The sequence below is a fragment of the Miniopterus schreibersii genome, assembly GCF_964146895.1.
Source record: "Miniopterus schreibersii genome assembly, chromosome: 5".
Classification (NCBI taxonomy): Eukaryota; Metazoa; Chordata; class Mammalia; order Chiroptera; family Miniopteridae; genus Miniopterus; species Miniopterus schreibersii.
The window spans coordinates 33,232,497-33,249,364 of record NC_138106.1 but is presented as its reverse complement, the minus strand read 5'-3'; the positions used below and the strand labels follow the sequence as shown (position 1 = coordinate 33,249,364).

Below are 16,868 nucleotides of genomic sequence, written 5' to 3'. Positions count from 1 at the left end.
CTGATGTCCAGCAGCCACTCAAAGCCAGTTTGGACCAGACCTGCCAAGCGGAAGAGTCACCTCTAAATCTGAGCGGTGAGCTGCGGTGTAGGTCAGTGGCACATATGGAATCACCTCTGGCTTCCGGCCTGGAAAAGGCTGCATTTCTGCTGTGGTTCAAGCCTGCAGTTGTTCCGAAGCTTTTTCATATGCTGCCCATCTCTTCCTGTCTTATTGACTGAGCCCTTTCATTCTTGACCGAAGAGTTGGGTGAAACCCAAGCTACGCTGTCCTGGTGCAGGGTTACAGTTATGCTGAGTAAGAAAAATATTAACAACAGGACCTAATACATACTAAGCATTATTTCACATGCCTTGGCATATATTATTTCCCACAATCCTTATATATAAGCAGAGCAAATGGGCTGGGAGAAATCACAATCCTTGACCAAGTCCTAAAGATAGGTTAATACCCAGCCTTTGTTTCTATAATACAAGAGCTGAAGTACATAGTCCATGCTGATGTAACCAAAAGACTATTTTTTCCATCCAAAGATGAAAAAAGAGCACAGGAACATGAGGTCAGCAGACCTGAATTTGATTCTGTGTTTTAGCACTTTCTGAATGGACAAAGCATTTTTTCTCTCCTAGAGCCTATTTCCTCAGCTATAAATAGAAATAATACCTGCCTTCCTGGAATTGCCTAAGGAAAGTAAAGGATATAACCCAGGTATCAGTATTTGTAAATTCTAAAGCTATTATCATTAAATGCAATTCAGATATATGCTAAGTAACACAATACAGTCTATCACAGGACTAATTGGATCATTTTTGACATGTCTGTTATGGGATTTTTCCACCATAATCTAAAAAAGATAAATGGGCTTTGCTTATTATTATTATTAGAGAGAGAGAACATAAAAACTAATTTTATAAAAGCAAATTATTCTACCACCTTAGAACAAGTTTACATTGTTTCTAGTATAAGCGTGGTCTTTAAACTTTTGTCTCAGCATCCCTCTGTACTCTCAAAAAATATTAAGGGCCCCAAAGATCTTTTGTATATGTGGATTACGTCTATTGGCACTTACTGTATGAGAAAAGAAAACTAAGAAAAATTTTAACTATGTACTTATTAATTCATTGAAAAATAGCAATAAAATACTTATATGCTAGCACCAAAAAGCTTTATTTTTTTAAACAGTATTTTTTTAAAAATAGACATTTTAGTGAGAAGTGCAGCTTTGTTTTCCATTTTTGCAAATCTTCTTAATAGAAAAGCTTAATAGAAGAAAATTGAATTCTCATATCTGCTTTTGCATTTAATCCATCGCAATTTTTTTTCTGGTTGAAATATAAGAAGAAGAAACCATCTTCACACAAATATACAGCCAAGAAAGGAAGGACTATTTTAATAGCCTTTTCAAATAATTATGGATATTCTTTGGTACTACACCAAAACTTGACTGATGTTCTTTCTTAAAGTTTAGTAGCAACTTGGAAGCTGAAGTGCTATCAATGAACTTTGTGTATCTTACATTAAGATCCATTGGTTCTGAACGGATCTTTAACTTACGCATAGTTTCGATAGCATGTCATGTATGGATCACTTAGAAAATACTGGCTCATTGAATTGTTCATGTCTTCCAGATGTTGCCATACGTCACTATACAATATGAAATACTTCATTAATATCACCGATCTCATCAGAAACATCTTTTAACTGTTGGGCAATTATCAAACTCACAGTGGCAGATACAAGTTTTCCAAACCTTTGTCATTGAAAACTTGAATTTTGGCAAGAAATATTGTTGGTTGTTTTTCTTGAAATGAAAGATTCTCTTCATTTGGGAGGAGAGGGGAAAATGCCATATTTCCAAGTTTGAGTAACCATAGCTTGTCTGTCAGTCATTTTTTTCAAGTAAATAAGGTTTTTACATTTATTTTAAAGTGGCCATTTCCGTTCCCAACTAGTGCAGTTTGGTGCCATCACCTTGATTCATGCTAAGATACAGTTTTACCCACTGCTGCTTTTGCATTGCTCGTGCAAATGTCAACACCGCAAAAAAAGGTAAAAGACATCTTAGTACTATTATGAAAATAGTTTTAACTTTGCAGACCACTTGAAAAAGTCTGGGAAGCCACCAGGGCTCTTCAGACAACACTCATGCACTAGAATTGTCTCTTAAGTGTTGGGTACATTCTTCATTCTGATGGGTTCCAGGATTTCTTAAACATTCTGGACAAAAACCTGTTAGTGTAGGTGAACTTGGATGTGTAAGGTAGATGTGGATGTGTGTATGACAAAATATTTACAATATATTATTGAGTAAAAAGAGTAGTTTAGTATTTATACAACAATCATATTTATTTCATAAAAATACATATGCATGTATATATGAATATATATTTATACATACATATATGTGCATGTATGTGTATAAACATTTTTTAGAATGGCATCAACAGGAGAAAATAAAGGGGTTAGGAATAATGGGGATAATTAAGTTTTTTCCTCACTGCTATAAAGCAAAACTATTTCATTGAGCAGTTATTAAGCACCAACAATGTGATAGGCATACTTCTGTACTTTAAAAAGAGTTTTTTAAATGTTTTTTATAAGGATAAGCTGCTACTTTTATAATTTTAAAAAGCTTCTTCCATTTGGGACACGGTACTATCCATGGCAATTTAGCTGTTTCTTTCTAAAGCCTTGATTCCTCTCCCTTTAAAACTCCCTCACTCACCTAACCAGGACAATTTTACAATTGCAAAGGAGTTTTTAAAAGATTCTTTGTTAAAGCCTATATCTACTTCCAAACATGTATTTAAAGCAATTGAGAATCAGCCACTCCTCTCTCTCTCGGTACTATATTATCAATCAATACACTTTGGGTATTTGTCAAAGTTCGCAAGGAGCCTTCAAGGGAACCTTACAGGGCTCTCAAGTTGGTCTGAGCTTCACGCACTTCATCAGTGAAATTTCTCTGCTCTGTATTGTTCAAGAAGCCTTTCTCACTGTCTCTTTAAAATTTTGTAATGACCTCCCTAAGAGAAGCATCTAAGATTTGGGGATTTACTCCTAAAGAGGAAAAAAAGGTAAAAAATGCAAAAATGTGAACTGCAGGTGGAAGAAAACTGTCAGTAGTCACCTGTGCTCCTTTCTAACAGAAAGGAGTCGGTGCTGGAGCTCTGAGGTATGCTTGCCTGCAGCTGGATACCCTTCCGTACTTTGCTTGCAACATGCGATTGTTTTTACATATTAATAACAAAAGTTATTCAGTAGCAAGATTCTCCAAGCAATCTTTGAGCAAGAAGAGAATACTGTGTTTGAATCTACCTGCTCTGCCTTATCTTACTCCAGCTTTCCCCCATTATTAAGTTTCATCTTCTGACAAGTGAAAAACAAATGGAAGCAACTGTATGTTTTTCTTACCCAAGCTCTAACTATGCCCTCTCAATTCTCTTAAAAACACATTAGCTTTGATGATATCCCAAATACACTTGAGTAAATACATTTCCTTTTCAACATTTTATGCTTCCTCGGCAGTTTGCTTCTTAGGTTTGCATAAAGAATTCCTGTTGTTGATTTTCAAAAATCAAAATAAAGCCTTTTGGATGCTCTGTAGCACTGAACAATCTCATATTGTATTTTTTTAAACAGACTCCCTTTGTTTTTATCAAGTAGCAAGAAACAGCAAGAAAAGTTTAAGCTCTTGTTTTAGGACTTTATAGAGTACAAAAATTCATATCCTTTACTAACTACAAAATTGTTTTCTATGTTAGTCAAAATATATTCTCTCTCTTTCTTCTTTCTCCCTCTCTTTCTCCTCTCTAATTACCTGTCTCTATCTCTGAAAAGTTCTTTTTCATTGAATTTTCCTAAAATAATTTTACATATTACTAAGTGAAGTGAGTACCTAGAATGTGTCTTTTGTAGACCCATTTGCTGCTAATTTAATTCCTGACTACAGGAAATATGGGTATTTTATCACTTACAGTAGCCAGTGTTGAAAAAGTAATTTCACGATATACAAAGTGATGAATTAAGCATGTGATCGTAAAATTGCCATGTGGTCAGCTATCTCAACTTCTCTTTAAACAGGCTCCACAGCTGTCACAAACAACACTTCAGTGGCCCCAGTTGCTCTCCTCGGCCCCAGTCTCCTTTCCTCCAGCCCATTCCCCACTTTAGCAAGTGGGCTTAAAGCACAGATTTGACGATGCCACTGGCCCGTTTAAAGCCCTGCAATGGCTCCACATTGCCCTTAATATAAAAACACGATTTTCAAGACTCTGCCTTCCTCTCTAGTCTCATCTGGGGCCATTCCCCCAAATCCCAGCTGTCCTGCCGCACACAGTCGCCCTCTGAGTGTTAGAAGGCCCTGCCCTCTCCTCCTTAGGGCTTCCCTCTGCCATTCTCCTGCATGCCAGCCCCTCTGCTCCACCGGAATGGCTTCTACGTATCGTTAGGATCTCAGTTTGGACCTTGACACAAAGTAAAGTCCTGCAGCCTCCCCCACATCCCCAGGCTCCTCTGCCATGGGCCCCTCGCAGTTTTGTCATTGCCCTTTTGGTCGCCTCCCTTCCCCAGCGAGGCCTCAAGCTTTGTGAGCGCAGGGAGCGCACCTGCCTGCTTATGCCCTGGGAGCCAGCAGCTCATAGCAGGTCATCAAAACCACTTACACTGGGGAGAAAAAGGGACATCTGTAATATTTTAAACAAAAATAAAATTTAAATTAAATTAAATTAAATTAAATAATTAAAAAAAAAAAAACAACACTTAGAGAATGAAAGGATAGCACAGCCCCGACCTCACGAGGCTCATGATACAGTGGCCAAGTAGTTCAAAAAGACAGCAAAATCCATTTTGCCGTCACCTTACACATAACACCCAAGTCTATTTTATGAAAAAAATCCAGATATTTTGAACCTATAAAATGTATTAAAGATAAAAGTTTAGTAATGCATGTTTATTGTAAGGTATAATTACATAAAATGTTTAAAGTGCAAGCATAAAATGAATATACTTCATACGCATGCCAAGTTAAAATAAAATTACCACATTAGAGAAGCTCCTTCTATCCCTCATCACCAAATAATGGAGGTTTTATCATTGTTTATGTTTTGAAAACCATTTCTTTCTTATCGGCTGATTAAGTCATATGGAATTTCCTATGAAAATCAACAAAGTGCCAAAAACGCCCTGTGTATTTGAATGCATATGTGCTTATTTTTTCCAGTAATGGAAGTCATATTTGCTGAAAATGTCAGAGGTAACCCACTCCCTATTACTACTTTTGTAATAGTAACACATGATCGTATTTACTGAATCTAGGATCCCAAGTGCTAAAAGGGTGACCACATATCAACCTGAAGCAACCATTGTTCTAAACTAATACAATTTTGCCTGAACAAGTTCATCAAATACTTGAATGTCCAGTATTGTCACACACTCTACCTTGCATCTTCTCCAATTAAAAACTTGTGTCTTCATGGCTCAGATACACAATTTCCAGACATCAAACCCCTTTTTACCTAAGCCAAGGGTTCACAGAATATTTGAGCTCAGGTGGTTGGTGACAATACTTCATATAAATGAAATCATTTAAACTTTGCTTTTCACGATATTTTCCCCCTCGTTAGCAATAATATTCTCTGTATCAAACAAGGTTTTAGTTGATGTCTATCATAAAGTAGTGCATGTGATCGGCTACATATCCTCTGGACTCTACTGTTTTAATCATTTAACTAATTTTCACGGGTCCAGCACATAAACGACCTGTCTGGGGCCCAGATCTTTCCTGCTCCTATAAATCCTGCAGCTTAGAAAAGCTCCCTCAACAAGCAGTTGCCCAGAAGCCCTTCTCCATGAAGAAGATGGATAGGAGCCCCAGACCTGTCCACCCTCTAGGGCTTACCGTGTCTTACCTATAATGTTGGCATCAGTGAATCAATAAGTCACTGGAGAAAAGGAGTGAACAAAAGAAGCCACAGGGAGACTGATGTAGAAATGATGAGAATCTGGATTCCTGAGGTGAGCAAGGCCATAGGGAGAGCCCAGAGGTGAGCGCAGTGAGCTACACCTGCAGGAAATCATCACTCTGAGCAACAGGAAAGATTTCTTTGAAGCTGTCATGGCCGTGTATAGATCCACATGAGAAAAAATCCCTCTAACGTTATTGGAGCCATCATAAAAACTGGTTATAAGTCAATCAGTCACACAGATGCAGTCTAATGGTACATGACTGTAACCTTTTGCATGGATTTTATGGCTGAAATGCAAACTTTGGGTTGGCTCTTGTCAGAAACAAAATTTCATAGACAATTTTTTCTCCAACACGTGTCAAAGGGTCAAAGCAATGCGCGAGTTTAGAAAAGGTATGAAAATAGAGACAATGTAGTTGGGAAACAGAATGCTTATAAAAGCAGCTAGGGTTCCCCCCCCCCCCGCCCCTTTCCTTTTTATTAAAGCACAAAGATGGCTGGGTTTTTTCACAGTGGCATAAAATTATCACGTTCAGATCAATTATTATAAAGGAAGTCAGCGGCGGGTGTGTGCTGCCAGGTGTGTCAACTGCCAGTGAGAGGGACTGGGAGCCGCTGGCGAGGCCAGTGATAATCACAGCTGAGTGTGAGATTGGAGTAACATAGCTTCACCCCCATCTGGAAGGACCTACACGTATAAAAATGAGAAATCATGTCAATAGACATCAGAAGCAGAACACCAAGTAATGGTTTTACTTTTAAATACTTGTAGATTATTTCTTGTTTTTATCCAGCTGCAAAGATATAGAATACATAGTTTACCCTCTGGTTAGTTTTGGGGGAGGCAGGGTGACTGCTTTATGTGATAGTATTCTTTATTTGCTATTTAGGGATCTCTCAAGCTCTTTACCTATCGTACACCAACAACTGCCCCTGCCCTGCTGTTTGAGTGATCACAGGTAAAACTACCATGTGGGAGTGCTTGGCCATGCCTGGGTATAGTGCCAAGACCACAGAAGGCCAAGAAACCTAGTAAATTAAAATACATCACTTTTCAAGCCTACTGTCTTCAGCAGGCAGAAAACAATTGTTATCTATCAGCCACTGCACGCGATAAGACTGCATTTACAGCTTCAGTGGCCATGTCTGGAGGAAATGAGAAAATGATTTTTGTAGAGAAAAGAACCTTCCAGATGAAAGAATTAGACTCAATTTTTCCGTTAAGAAAGATCATTTTTTGTTTGATTTTTCTTTGGATGTGGTTTTGTTTGGTTTGAGGGGGCGAGGGAAGGTTAAGAAGAGTTTACTTATTGCCCTCAAAGTACAGTAAGTACTTGCTGAATCTGACATAACTGAAAGTTCAAGTTCAGTTTGTTTTCCGCCTACTTAATCTCAAAAAAAACACCCGAGTACTGTTCCTGAGAGCACGGGTAACCCCTTTCCCTCCGAGAAACCGTCAGCCGTCCTGGCCCTGTCCTGCGGCTGCCACTTTCATTACATGCGCCAGATAATTATTACATGGCCCGGAGTGAAGTGAAGTTGTTTGCAGGGAACACTGGTGATCAAAGGATACGAAACGAAGACATGGGGATTAATATCAACTGGAACTGCCTATCACAGCACGGATTTGTCTCAAAAGTTGAGTTGTTTGATCACTTGCTTTTGACTGAGAGCTATAAAAACCCCAGCCCTTTGATCAGAACTCTTGCCTAATCCTGGTGATGGGACCTATCGCCAGCGCTCAATGCTGGAAACGTACTTCACTGATTTGCTTGGCACAGGAGAGCTGTAGGGGAGCAAATCCTCGACTTACAGTGCTCTTAGTGTGGAAGCTTACAGAACCAGCGGTCTTGCTTTTCTGAGTTTTAAAAGTAAATTAAATTAAATAAACCCCAGAAGAAAGAATGTATAGAAATGTGACAGCATGTAATATACTTTAAAAACATATCACAGCGGACGGGTGGAGATGCAAAAAAGCAAGAATAATAAAATGTTAGTGGTAGAATCTAAGTAGCAAGCATATAGGTGCTCACTATAAAGTTCGTTTAACATTGCTGTATGTTTGAAACTTTTCATGATAAAATATTGCAAAAGATATGTAAGGTACATACCGAATAAGAAATTTGTATACTTAAGAAAATGTAGTCGCACAACAACATCAGATTGAGTAATTTTAATGGATATTTAATAAGGAGAATTTGAAAATTTAGAAAATAAAAAATACTTTTAAGAAGCTTTATAAACCCTTCAGGTTATTCTCTTACAGAGCAAGGGCCGCCCTAAAGATAGGGAAGCCAGCCTGTAGGAGGACTGTGAGGTTACGGTGAAAATTGTGTTGTGCATCACTGCCATTTTATTACCCAACTAATAAGTAACCGGAATATCTATTTCCTCAGTTAGACTCAGCCTTAAAGTAAAAAGGTTACCAAATACATGGACATACGCCTATGACTTAAAACATGGCTTAAAATGCATCCACATGTTTGTTGTCCTTATATTTCTCTTTTCACCCAGCAATATACCTTTAGAACTGACTTTGATTGCCATATGTTATGTTTGCCCACACCTGGCCCAAAAACTAGAACATTGCACCCTGTGGCTATTTTGTTTTACTATAACACAATCACCATTGGAGGGAAAAACACAACTGTTAAATGTCTTTTAAAAAGAAAAAAAAACATTGTTCTTGAAAAATGCCAGACTTAATAAGCCCCTCTGCAAACAATTCCCTGGAATGATCACATTTTCCCGTGGGAAAGTTGATTTCCTCCAAATTTAAGAAACATAAAAGATATGAAATTTGTCCTTTTAATTGGTAAGGTGGTTTATTTTCTATTTGAAAGGCTAGTCCAGGCTTACGTCCTAAACAGAGGAAACTCTCAAACTCTTATTCCAGGCCTTTCGGGAGAAACCTCTTTCTCCCTTATGTCCTGTTTTCTCTTTTCACTGTTTCTTTGGCTCCTACAGCAATAGTGTGTTTGTGCTGTGCTGATGCTGTGCATATTTTTAAAACAGAAAGTGTGTGGGGGGAACATGGGACAAAAATGATGTGATGTCAAAGAACTGAGAAACTTAATATTATCAGGGAGAGTCAAGAGGAACGGGGCATATTAAATGCAATAAACAAAACATTCGCTCCACCATCCTAACATACTTGCCACAAGGGACATAAGCAATAACTGTAGTATGAATCTCTACATTAAAAAAAAAAAGCTTTTATTCCTCCAGAAACATCATAAAGGATGGGTAAAGCCCTGACCCAGTCATTTTTCTGCAAAGTAGACTTTAAATGAGTATTTTCCACGGCAATTTTATGGATCTCTCCAGCCATCACATTTTGTTTACTTTTTTATTATAAAAGAAATGTATTCTTATTTCAAAGAGTACTCCCAGGTATAAAGAGAACACACAGACCACACATAATTCCACCTCCCAGAGGAAAGGACTTTAATATTTGGCATTTATCCTTCCAGATTTTTGTGCTATAAATAAATATCACGCAACTGTACATTTTAAAGGAGAGACGGGTTTTTCGGCCACGGGGCTTTGTCCTCCTTTTCTCGCTTCAGGATCGGCCTCCCCTCGCCCTCAGGCATCTGCGCTCTCACTGTCTTCACCAGTTTCTCACACAGCGAGTGGGGTGGGCGCTGGAGTCACTTTCGCAGCATTCTTTCCTTGTATTTTTTGTCTTTCCACTACCATTCTTGCTCTCTTTTCCTTTTTTCTTAGCTGCGAAAAGAATACTTACCCTGAGATCTACCATCTTAACAAACTTCCCCTCTTTATTCAAGCTGCCCACGGAAAACTGTCCTCTCGCTGTCTCACGCCCTTGCTGCCGCGGTATTCATTCATTTCCTCTAATCCTGGTTCCATCTTCACACATTCTTCTGTTGCTCGTCCTTGATGACTTCCAGGATGCCCAGCACCACGCAAGTTCGTCTCCCCATCCTCACTTAGCCTTGCATCAGCATCTGGCACTACCTAGGAGGCCTTTGCCCTTTGACTGCATGCTCCTGGTTCTCCTCCTACCCGTCGCCTCTCCTACTGGGCCGCCTTCCCTGGGCTCTTTTCTTTGCCCCATTCTTTACATTGAACACTCTCCAGGACTCTGGCCTCATCTCTTGAACTCTTGTTTTCTTCTTTAATGAGCTTGTTCACCTCTGCAATTTTGATTATCCCTAGCAATCCATACGTCCTGCCTTCTCTCTCTTCTAAAATATAGGCCTGGATATCCAAATGGTCACCTGGGTATTTCCACATGGATGAACTTTCCAAAGACTCACACTCTGTTCAGTTGATGGTGACACCATTTAATAGCTGTAATCCTGCCTGGCCGGGCGTGGCTCAGCGGTTGAGCCTCGACCTAGGATCCAGGTGATCGGGGTTGGATTCCCGGTCAGGGCACATGCCCAGGTTGCGGGCTCGATCAATGACTCTCTCATCATTGATATTTCTACCTCTCTCTCCCTCTCCTTTCCTCTCTCTGAAATCAATAAAGATATATTTAATAAATAAATAAATAAATAAATAAATAAATAAATAAATAAATAAATAATAGCTGTAATCCTGTAAATAACAGCAAAGACATTTTTGAAAATACTCCGTACAAACCTGACCACTAAAAGAAATAATATTTGCATTTATTTTGGTATCTGTAGCCAATCACAAATTGCATTTGGGCCTAATTCATACAATGAACTCTAAAAAAGAACTGCTAAAGAATCTGCTAATTAAGAGCTCATTGGCAATTGTCAAGAATGCAGTTACAGCCAATTGCAACCTGATTGTGACTGGTGAAGAGCTGAGGAGAAAAGAAGGAGTTGTTGCTAGTAAGAAGGGACCACTCTTTCCAGTTTGACAGTGCAGAGATAAGAGAATACATAGGTGCCTTTAGGGCAGCGATTTTCTACGGGGCAGGCACAATGGTATGCCGCAAGGATTTTTTTTTAAATTGTTGACACTATTACAGATATCCCCCATTCTCCCTGCCTTTGTGCCGCAAGAATTTTGAAAACATGCAATACCTGACATGCAATAGTCAGAGGCATTGACCTCTTTTCCCTTAGATTGTCAAATTTAAAAAATGGCAACAGCCAACATAACAACAGCCATCTGGTGTGAATGAATAAAAATTATACTTTTTTTCTTTGCCAGATTGGCAAAAAATATATTTTTGGTGTGCCCCAGAATTTTGGTAATTAGTTTATGTGTGCCATGAGATGGAAAAGGTTGAAAATCGCTGCTTTAGGGGAAGCAGATGTGAGGAAGTCATCTTTTAGGACAGGGGAAACTAATTTTGCAGCCTGCAGGAAGGAAGGTGGTGGAGAAGAAAGGATTAAAGGTAGGGAAAATGAGCCCGGCTAGAGTGCTCAGTGGTTGCGCATCGATCTAGGATCCAGGAGATCGCGGTTCGATTCCCAGTCAGGGCACATGCCCGGGTTGCAGGACTGATCCCCAATGGGGGTTGTGCAGGAAGCAGCTGATCAATGACTCTCTCATCATTGATGTTTCTCTTTCTCTTTCTACCTGTCTTTGAAATAAAAAAAGATATATTAAAAAAAGAAAAAAGATAGGGAAAATGAGAAGATAGGAACTGAGTACTGACAACCACGACGAAGAGAGTAGGGGAGGTCTCTGTACTTTTGTCTGCATAGTCTCCACATAGTATTTGCTTTAATAAATTTAGGTCTACAACTTATCCTTCACTGCAGTATTGAATAAATAATAGTAAAAAAATTTTTTTAAATATTTATATGTAATCTTTAACCACATCTGTAGTTAGTCAAAAATTGCAATTGAGGCTAATTTGTACAATTAATAAATCATGTGTTCCTTTTTCCTTTCAAAATTCCCTTCATATAGTCCTTTCCTAATGAGTATGAAGAATCCTTTTGATTTAACCCAGACACAACTAGTATCTTTCAACTAATATTGTTACTTTTTCATAAAATCTTCCTCTAAAATTAAACATAGGGTGCTTCATGTTCAGGTCTCTATCCCATCAGATTTTGTTGTTTTGTTGTTACTTGCAACATTTTCTTCTATAACACATTGTATATCTGCGACCACATAATTGTTTTCCTATACAGTTTCCAAGTTTTATGGTTTATTTCATTCTCGTGAATAAAGCTACTTCTCTGTTACACTTTTGTGGAGAAGAAGATGAAGGAATGTCCGCGGAGAGGAAAGATTAGCAGCCGGGCTCAATGTTCTTAAGAAAACTACAGATATGAGTCAGTGGTATTAAAAAAAGTTATTAGCTCTAAGCAAAAACTAGATAGCCCTCCTTCCAGGGACTCGGAAAGGATGTGAATGGTGCGGGGAAGGTGGGAGATGCGGTGTTTGGGGCTTCAGAGATGGGCCACTAATTGCCCGCCCAAAGCTCCTGGCCCGCAGCGAGGCTTTGTGGCAAACGCCGACTCTCCCTTTGTCCCTCGGCGCCTTCCCCACCGAGTCCACCGCCGCAGCCGCGCGGCTCCGACCCCCCCCCCCCCCCCCCCAGCTGCGCCTCGGGGCGGCCGCAGAGCGGGCTGCGGGCCGGCGGCGCGCGGGAGAGGCCCCCGGGGACGCGCTCGGCCCCGGGCGGTGGGAGGAGCGCGGGGCGCCGCGGCCCGCGCCCCCCTCGCGCGGAAGCCCGGCCTCCTGGGCTTGGGCCGTGGCGGGGGAGCCTCGCTTTCTCCTTCTAGTGCCGTCCTTTGGCTCAAGTTTGGAGCTGCTTTTTGTGCGCTTGGCAAAAGTGCCCAGATAGAAGACAGGGAGTCCCGGCTGGGAGGAGGGGGCGAGCGGAGGAGCCCCGCCCGGCGGGCCGCGCCCCGCGCTCCGAGGGGAGCCGAGCGCCGGGAAGGACCGTGCTCGCGCTAGAAATGAGCAGTAAGTGAGCGGACAGCCCCAGGCGGAGAGCAGGCTGCGTCCCCCGGGGTTGCGGGGTGAGCTGGGAAACGCACCTTAGCCCCGGGCTGGACCGGGAAGCGTCGGGCTGCGCCCAGCTGTGCGCTGTTCGGGGTCTAAGGGCGGGCTCCGCTCTAAATTCTCCCACTTTTGCAAAGTGCCAACTTCCGCTTCCAGTAGCTGGGGTTATAACCTCGTTCTCTGACCTAGCCTCGCCCCAGGAAAAGTTGGGATTAAATTGGAAAGGTGGAAGTTGGTATTGGCAGAAATTGCAACCCTGAATTGTGTTCTATCACATTTTTTATATCAGTTAGCAGTGATTTTGCTAATCACAAGAAAGTCTGGGCTGGGGCATTAAAAAGAGAAAACTTAGGACTTTTATGGCAAACAGGCTGAGTAGTCCATATGTGTGGGATGAAATCTAAAAATGTATGTAATTAATAATAGGGGTTTTTTTAATTAAAAAAAAGCATTAAACTAGAACAGCAGTCAGGGAACACAGTGGTTGGATAAAAGTGAGTTAAGAAGAAGAAATTTTTGTTTCAGTGACTTTTTGTGCTAGCCTAAATTTTCACAATGTTTACAAAGTCAAGACAGTGATTCAGGGATACTTCAATTATTGTCAAACATTATAAACACGATCGCTGGGCAAGATCTGAGGTTCTCTGGTCAGCAAGTTCTGGCAATGCAGCCACTGCTGCAAAGAACTCTGGGATGTCTGACAGTGACATGGATGGATGGACCCACATTCTTTCTCTGCTTAATGTCCTTTTGTCCAGAAATCGAGTCATGCAAATGAGCTACTTGGTACGTATACAGATCAATATTTGGAAAGGCATTTCTAAGTGTTTGCATTAGAGGGTCTCTGGACAATATCCTGTGGCAACCAGTGGACTAAGAGGATATAAAAGCAAAGAGATAGGAAGTCAGCTTGACTGAAAACCACCCTTGTTCTCTTTGTTTTCCATTAATCCTGAAATGGAACCTCAAATGAGGACAAGAATAACAGTAGAGAGAAGCCCTGTGGCCATCTGGTCTGTTCTAAGTGGCTAAAGTCATTAATATATGAATGAGACTTTATTTATGCATCCTAATACTTGAAGATCCAGAAATCTCTTTATTACAGGAAAAAAATACACAAAAATAGTAGTTATGTTCATGGGGGAGGAAGTGTGGAAATCTGGTTTTGAAATACTATGGCAGAGGCAGGGAGACAAGAATCAGGTCCCACAGTGTAAACAAATTTATGTCATGTTCCCTGAAGGCTGTAACCCACCCCCCACCCCCCAATGAGATGGAGATTCTTACATGGCACAGTAGGTGCAAACATAAGAAATATTTTTAATTCCCTTAATTTTAGTTGATGTAGATAATACCTAAAGAAGGAGTTGGTTTTTTTAAAAAAAAATAATAACCTTGAACTACAGCTAACTGTATAGCAATTTTTTTTTCTCTTTTCCTTTGGTTGTTGGTCCTCTACCGAGGTACTTTGATTTCTGAAATTATGAGGAAACATGTCATTTCTGGGATTCCCATCAGCCAATGCATTGGGGGAAATTTAAAAAAAAAGACTCAGACCATCTTTCTCCTCTGAGCACAACAGTAAAATGATCTGTGTCCTTTCTAATGTTAGAATTTTTTCTATGGGGTAGATGGATGGAGATTGGTCATTGGGGGCGGGAAATGACAAAATGCCAATAAAGTAATTTTTTTTAATGAATTTTATTGATTGATTGATATGAGAGAGAGGGGAAGCGGGGAGAGAGAGAGTGAGACAGAGAATTTGTTGTTCTGCTTATTTATGCATTCTTTGGTTGCTTCTTGTATGTGCCCTGACCAGAGATCGAACCCACAACCTTGGCTTATTGGGGACGATACTCTAACGAACTGAGCTACCTGGCCTAGGCCAATAAAGTCATTTTTAAAGATGGTCTGTACTCTCCTAATTTTTCAAACTAATTTTGAAAATTATCTTATTTACCTTTTAAAAATTATTTCTGAGTTGTTTTTATAATGTTAGTTTTTATCTGATTTATAAGCAAATGTATAAAATCTAAAAATTTGTTATCTGAGTTGCATAATACTTGTCTTATTCTTAAATATATATATGGGATTAAAATAAAACATTTAATAGTTGAAGTCTTAAACCTAGCGTTACTAAATGCAGTTTTGACCTTTAAGAAAAAGGTGCTGAGACTCTTGAAGGGATTACTTATATTAAAGTATTAAAGAATCTTTTCTAAAACTACAGCATTGAAAAAAGAAGCATAACAATATTCAGAAAGATTAAAGATGTAATTTGTATGGAAGAGGCTAAGCAAAAGATACTTAATGAATAATTATAAACCAACAGCTTAGCAGTAAAAACATTTGCTGTTGTCCATGAGAGGCTGATGTAAAGAATGGTGTATTATGACTAGGGAACAAGGCTAAGTAAACTTTATCTTTTAAAAGTATTAAGTGGGAATTAAGACTATTATTGGAAAGAAACTAAATGATCATTTAAAATTATTCTTTCACAAGAAAAGTAAAGAAAAAGGATATGGAAAACTAAGCAGTGATGAAGACCTCGAAATAATTGTTGATCAAAAGCAGGTAAGTGCTTACATACATTTGCTACTGTTTCACTATAGAGTTTTGACAACTGAAGCCCTCTGAGCATTTGGCCCTGCCCTAACTGAGGCCTGTCTAAGGGAGGCCCGTCTAAGGGAGGCCAGTCTAAGGAGGCCTGTCTAAGGAGGCCCGTGTAAGGGGGTCTATCAGGAGGCCCGTCTAAGAGAGGCCTGTCTAACAGAGGCCTGCATAACAAGATAGATTTTGAGAGCAACTAAGCCTCCCTCTTTGATGCCTCTGGTCCACTGATTTTTGCATGTCAGCATGTATGTTTTGCATGTAAAAATGATGAAAAAAAAGCAGAACAAGATAAGAGAACTTTTGGGAAATTAAAAACCCCACTTGAAAAGTCAATCAAAATAACAATGGTAATTTGGTTAGAAAAATAGATTTAAGCAAGAACCAGAATGTATATTATTTTCAAAATGAGAAATGCTACCATTATTGTAAAACAATGAATAGGATTTAGGGAAAGGAAGGTAAAAGACTTTTAAAAACTGAGAAGTTTAAAATATATATATATATATATTGCCCAATTTAGTTTCTCGGCTAGTCTTCAGTAAATTTAGAAATGATGTTTAAAACCAAAATGAAGCTATTTAATATGTGTAATACTGCCTATAATTTGAGAAACATCTAGCTTGGATTTTATATGGGCCCATAAGGTGAAATGAAAACTGCTTAATAGACCATAAACAATGACACACCGGGTAATGGAAGGTATCCAACTTATGCCACTGAATTAGCATTAGCCCTTAATGTCTATGTTAATTATCGGGGAGACAAGCTAACTGCACATTCATTTAATGTATAAGTGGCACTGATTCTTAGGGTCATGTAAACTCAGGTGGAGATAAAGAAATCATTCAAAGGAATCTGAGCAGATGAACAGGTTAGAAAGAAAGAAAGCTACACAAAGGCAAGTTGAACTTGGACAATTTCCTAATTCTGCAGTTTGTTTTGCATCGTGGTGATTGCATTAAAGGAGCAATTGTATATATTTCTGGGGGGGGAAAGGAAAAATGACCATCAGAAAATAGCAGCCAGAAGCAGGTGAGTTAGAGACTTGCTTGTTAGAGCTGAAATAATTGAGGTAAATGAAGTGATTTTCTGGGAAAAACTGGCCAAACAAAGCATCTCTATAAACTGCCTCCGAGTTCGTCTTGCCTTATCTTCACTCTCCGGCTCCTGAGTAAAACACAGGGGCGGAGAGTGTTTGGCCCTGTATTTCTCCTTAGTGCCAGATTGTCAGTTTAGTTAATAAGGTAAGTGGGGCTAAAGCCCAAGTGCCCCACTGGGCTTTAACTAACTCTTGTTTTAACTGTGCCAGAATTATTACTTGGGGCATGTGATCACCATATCCTGCAGATCCTGCCTGTAGGCTGGCATCCTGCAAAGGAC

The 16,868-nt window shown here is 39.7% G+C and overlaps 1 protein-coding gene across 6 annotated transcripts in view; it reads left to right on the top strand.

Annotated features, from left to right (window-relative positions):
* The window catches only part of PEX5L (peroxisomal biogenesis factor 5 like), a 183,784-nt gene that overhangs the window by 36,509 nt on the left and 130,407 nt on the right, over positions 1–16,868 (top strand). The window contains exons 1-3 of one of the 6 annotated variants that reach the window (XM_081139308.1): positions 12,777–12,836; positions 13,634–13,661; positions 15,378–15,449. The exons of 2 other annotated variants lie outside the window; for them this stretch is intronic. In XM_081139308.1, the coding sequence (XP_080995434.1) occupies positions 13,644–13,661; positions 15,378–15,449 (90 nt within the window). In that variant the 5' untranslated portion in view covers positions 12,777–12,836; positions 13,634–13,643. Of the gene's footprint in view, positions 1–12,776; positions 12,837–13,261; positions 13,662–15,377; positions 15,450–16,868 lie in introns of those variants that run through there. 3 more of the 6 variants (XM_081139310.1, XM_081139306.1, XM_081139307.1) reach the window with 3 other exon arrangements.